The 4,893-nt window shown below is 41.6% G+C and overlaps 1 protein-coding gene across 1 annotated transcript; it reads left to right on the top strand.

Moving 5' to 3' along the window:
- The first annotated feature begins 4,325 nt into the window (after positions 1-4,325).
- LOC118631223 (thymosin beta-4-like) lies at positions 4,326-4,609 on the top strand. Its single transcript, XM_036263564.1, has 2 exons — positions 4,326-4,446; positions 4,596-4,609. Exons 1-2 carry the CDS (start codon positions 4,326-4,328, stop codon positions 4,607-4,609), a joined length of 135 nt encoding a protein of 44 aa, XP_036119457.1.
- The last annotated feature ends 284 nt before the right edge of the window (positions 4,610-4,893 follow it).

Below are 4,893 nucleotides of genomic sequence, written 5' to 3'. Positions count from 1 at the left end.
ACCTGTGAGGAGGGCATCTGTGGACACTCATGTAGCTCTTTTCTCCCTAGTATTTTCTGTCAGTTCACATCCACTTGTCAGCTCAGGAGACTCCTGTTCTCAAACAGTCGTGCCAGCTGTCAGGTCTGGGAGTGCGTTTTCCTCCTCATTTCTTTTCAGCAGCTCCCATTTGTTTTTTTCCCTGTAGATTCTTGTCTCCATCTTACAACCACTAACCTACTGATAAAGAGACTCTGCCTAAAGCACTTCTTGTCTTCCTGTCCATTCAAGTATTACAAGATCTGGAAATTTCCCAAACTCTGTAAATTGTCATATATATAAATCAGCCTGCGGAAGTCAACACAGTACGGAGAATGATGGGCTCAAGTTACAAATTTTCACATCTGGGTTCTATTCCAGCTGAAGGTCACTCGTCCACTCTGGGTCTCTGTTTCCATGTTTATAAAAAGAAGAGTTGACTAAATCTCTATATTGCTCCTATCTGACAAAATTTCTAATCTTATTTATAGCAATAATAATATTCATAATTAATAATATCTATCATTATTGAGCATTGAACTTTTCCCAAACACTGTATAAATGCATTCTTTTCATTATCTAATTTAATCTTCACAAGAACCTTAATGATATGTATTAATATTAGTATTATTGCAATTTTTCATTCAGAAAAATGAGGCCTGGAGGGATCAAATAATTTACCCAGTGGCACTTGCTAGTAAGTGGTGTCCATTGATATTGAGGCTTCTCACAAATATTCCAGTTTCTGCTTCCTTCCAGGCACTGGTCAGACTTGATTTCTCCACCCCTCGCTGCCGTTGAAGTGAGGCATGGCCGTGTAAACGTGGTCAGTGTGAACCTAAGTGCTCTGTATCACTCGGAACAAAAGTTTGAGACGTCTGTGTGAAATCTGCCACAGTTCTTTTTCCACCTGTCACCGGTGTTTCAAATATTGGTGTCAGCTCTCTCAACTTGGGTTCTGGAGTGGGGACAATAGAGAATCGGGAGCCCAGCCAGTCCACAGTGAGCATATGGCATGAGTGAAAAATAAATCTTTGTCTGTCTGGGGATTGTTTATCTCTGAAATCCCACCTGGCCCATCCTGACTGATGTAGTGCTGAAAGTATGACGTTTGACACTAGGTCTCACTGGTTTTAAAATTCACAAGTTTAACCACTGTTATGGGCTGAATTGTGTTCTCCCAAATTCATATGTTGAAGCCCTCACCCCTTCAGCATGGGACTGTATTTGGAACTAGGTCCTTTAAAGTGATGATTACATTAAAATGAGGCCGTTAGGGTGGGCCCTAATCCAATGTGACTGGTGCCCTCACAAGAAGAGACGCCAGGGAAAATCCATGTGAGGACGCAGTGAGAAACCAAAAAGAGAAGCCTCAGGAGAAACCCAAACCACCAACACTTTGATCTTGGACTTCTATCCTGCAGAACGGTGAGAAAACAGATTTCTGTAGTTGAAGCCACCCTGCCCATGGTATTTTGTATGATGGCCCTAGTAGGTGAATACAATCACAACATTCCATTTTCTCCTAGAAGGACAGTGCTTACAAATTGCTGAGTCTTTGAGACCCTAAGAAGTGAAATGTCATAACAAAACATTTCAAATTTAATTCACACAGCAATCTGTAGATTTTTCCATATAGTTTTCTTTAAAATAAGAAGGGTTTCACCTAGGAGCTATACAAAGCATGGCTAATGCTATCTGGCATTAGAAATTGTGACCAAGTCTGCATATGAGTCCTGAAGTCTAAAATGTATTTTTGTTAATATCAGAGGTCACTACTTGGGCAGCACACATTGCTGAAAGTCTAGCAAACACAATTAGCATCCATGCAAAGTAAAATTCAGTAGTAATAAATGACTCTTTTACAGTTACAATTACCATAGCTCTGAACATCTTAATTCCCTGCTGCTCTCTCTATATATATATTTCTTAAGATAAAATAACACTTTTAAAACAATCTATAACATTTTCACAACTGTAGTAATTGAAGAAAATTAAAAGTGGCATAATAGTTTTAACATTTAGGATAATTTTTTTAAACGTATGATAATTCTCCAGACTTTCAGATGCTTCCAGAATTTGAACTAGACATTCTCTAGATTCTACCCTCTGGAAGGCATTCTTTTTGTCCATAAGGAGTGCTTTGAGCATAATCTGAAACACTTTGTAGATGTGTGGTAGGCAGTTAGACAGTGGGCCAAGTACAAGATCACCAGGGCAGAACATCTAGGGCACGTAGCAATGGGGAAAACTGGTAGAGCAAGTACTGGAGATCAGTACTGTTAATCAGGACCTCCCCCTAAGGCACCCTCTCCTCCCCCAGATCATCTCCTGTCATGCAGGTCAGATTCTCCCCCTGACATTTTTTCCCCAGCATGTGGTAGACCCCCACCTTTAGAGGAGAACAAGGGTGCTAGAGAAAAGCTCCATCTAATTTCCGTATAAGGACAGAAGATGACCAACCAGACAGGCCCTGATAGGTCAGTTACCCTCCCCCTCCAAGGAGTTCAAAGGAACCCTAGCCTATATCCCAGGGCAGCTCTTTTAGCCACCTGCTAGATATAATTAAGGTCAGGAATTGTTATGAGCTTAATTGAGTCCCTTAAAAGGACGTTGGCCTGGCTGGTGTGGCTCAGTGGACTGAGCATCCTCACATGGACTAAGAGGTCCTGGTTCAATTCCCGGTCAGGGCACATGCCCAGTTGCAGGATTGATCCCCAGTAGGTGCATGCAGAAGACAGCCCATTGATGTTTCTTGCATTGTTATCTCTCTCTCTCTCTCTCTCAAAAAAAAAAAAAAAGAAAGAAAGAAAGAAAGAAAGAAAAGAAAAGAAAAGAAAATCAATAAAAACATTAAAAAAAAGATGTTGAAATCCTAACCTCCAGTACCTGTGTACATGACCTTATTTGGAAATAATATCTTTGAAGATAATCAAATTAAGATGTCATCAAGGTGCAGCCAAATCCAAATGCCTTGTGTCCTTATTAAAAAGAGGAAATTTGGACAGAGATAGAGAATGCTTTCACAGGCCAAGGAGTGCCTGAGGCTACCAGCAGCTAGGGGACCGGATGCTCCCTCACAGCCCCTCTGAAGGACTCAACCCTGTCAACACTCTGACTTTGGATTTCTAGCTTTCAGAACTGTGAGATACTTTCCTATTGTGTAAACCACCCAATTTCTGGTACTTTGTTACAGTAGCCCTAGCAAATTCACATATGACTTGTTTGACTTTGAACTGAACACAGGAAGATTAGGAGGGTGGGCATAATCTAATCACAAGTGCTCTTCAAAAGCAGAGAGTTTTTCTTCAGCCAAAATGAAAGTCAGACATTCTAAGCATAAGGGACTGTTGCAGCCTCTGAGGTGGAGGGAGCCACATGGCAAGTGATGGAGGGAGATCTGTAGGAGCAGAAAGCAGTCACGCTGACAGTGGTAGGGGTTGAGGGGAGGAACTTCAGTCCAGCAACTTGCAAGAAACCAAATTCTGCCAACCACCTGAACTAGCCTGGACGTGGCTCCCTCCCCAGAGCCTCTGGATAGAAGAGCTGAACCCAGATGACACCTTGATTTTGGACTTTGATTCGCTGAGCCAGAAAACCCAGTTGAGCCCATCCAGACTTCTAATCTATGAAGCTATGAGATAATAAATGGATGTTGTTTCAGGTTGCAGTTTGAGGGTGATTCATTATGCAGCCAGAGAAAGTGAGTATGTCAAAGCTAGCAAATACCAAGTGCTTTCTTCGTCAGTCACTATTCCAGGTGTTTTATATTAAAAAAAAATCACAGTATTGTCATAGAGCTATTATTGTCCTGAGGCAATCAAGTTGAATCCACAGTAGGAAACTACGTGATATCTGAAAGACAAGAGGCATGTACCAGACAGCAACAGAACACCCTATGCAACGGAAGGCAGAACCAGTGGAACAGATAGGATGGGCATTTTAAATGAGGATAATACATTTCTTAATAAAGACAAGAAACAATGCTGGGAACATGCAGCAGGGACAATCAACAATGGAAAAAAAAAAACATTTAGAAATATTAAATAGTAAAATAATATATAATTGTTGAAATAAAACAATTAGTAATGGCAAAACAAATCTTGCCTCTGGCCCAGTAGACGGCTTGGCAGCACTCTGCGGCCCCTGTAAGAGTGAAGTGCCGCTCGCATGGAAATAACTTGTCAGAAGTTTGAGAAATGCTATAAAAGAGACCAGCAGAAGTGCCTTAGAGAGGCACTGGGTGGCGACCACTGAGGGATCTGACTCCTCTTGTTCAGGCCCCTCACTCCGCTTCCTCCACAACCATGTCTGACAAACCCGATATGGCTGAGATTGGGAAATTGATGTCAAGATTGAAGAAAACAGAAATGCAAGAGAACGTCTTCTGCCTTCACAAAGAAACGATTGAACAGGAGAAGCAAGGAGGTGAATTGTAATGAGGCTCCCTCCACCAATATGCACTGTACCTCCCAAAGCCTTGCCTTCTGATCTTACTTCTTCTGGTTGTTCAACTTTGTGAGATGCGCAGAGATTGGGTCAGTTTTAAATGACGGTGCTGCCCCTTTTCACACCAGAGAACGGACAATGAAGGCCGCACCTGCCTCGCCTGTCTGGCTATGGGGAAGGTAAAGAACTGGCTTGCTGGTGAAGAGGAAGTTGGTGGGATGGCAGTGAAATCCACAGTGAAAACCAGGCTCGCCCCAGATAGCCTGCAGGTTGTAAAATACAATTTAATCAGAGTGCTTTTTTTTCAAATGATTTTTATGGAAATGCACATTTTTTTATTATGAAAATAAAAAGTTTTTAAACATGAGGGAAAAACCTTAGAGGAATATAAAATGAATTTTTTAATAAGATAATCTCTTGCCCTGG

This window comes from Molossus molossus, unplaced genomic scaffold (genome assembly GCF_014108415.1).
Source record: "Molossus molossus isolate mMolMol1 unplaced genomic scaffold, mMolMol1.p scaffold_m16_p_1, whole genome shotgun sequence".
In the NCBI taxonomy this organism is placed as follows: domain Eukaryota; kingdom Metazoa; phylum Chordata; class Mammalia; order Chiroptera; family Molossidae; genus Molossus; species Molossus molossus.
This window is presented reverse-complemented; position numbering and strand designations above follow the sequence as displayed.

Coding starts and splice junctions, on each gene's coding strand:
- LOC118631223 (XM_036263564.1), top strand. CDS start 4,326: ATGTCTGACAAACCCGATATGGCTGAGATTGGGAAATTGATGTCAAGA.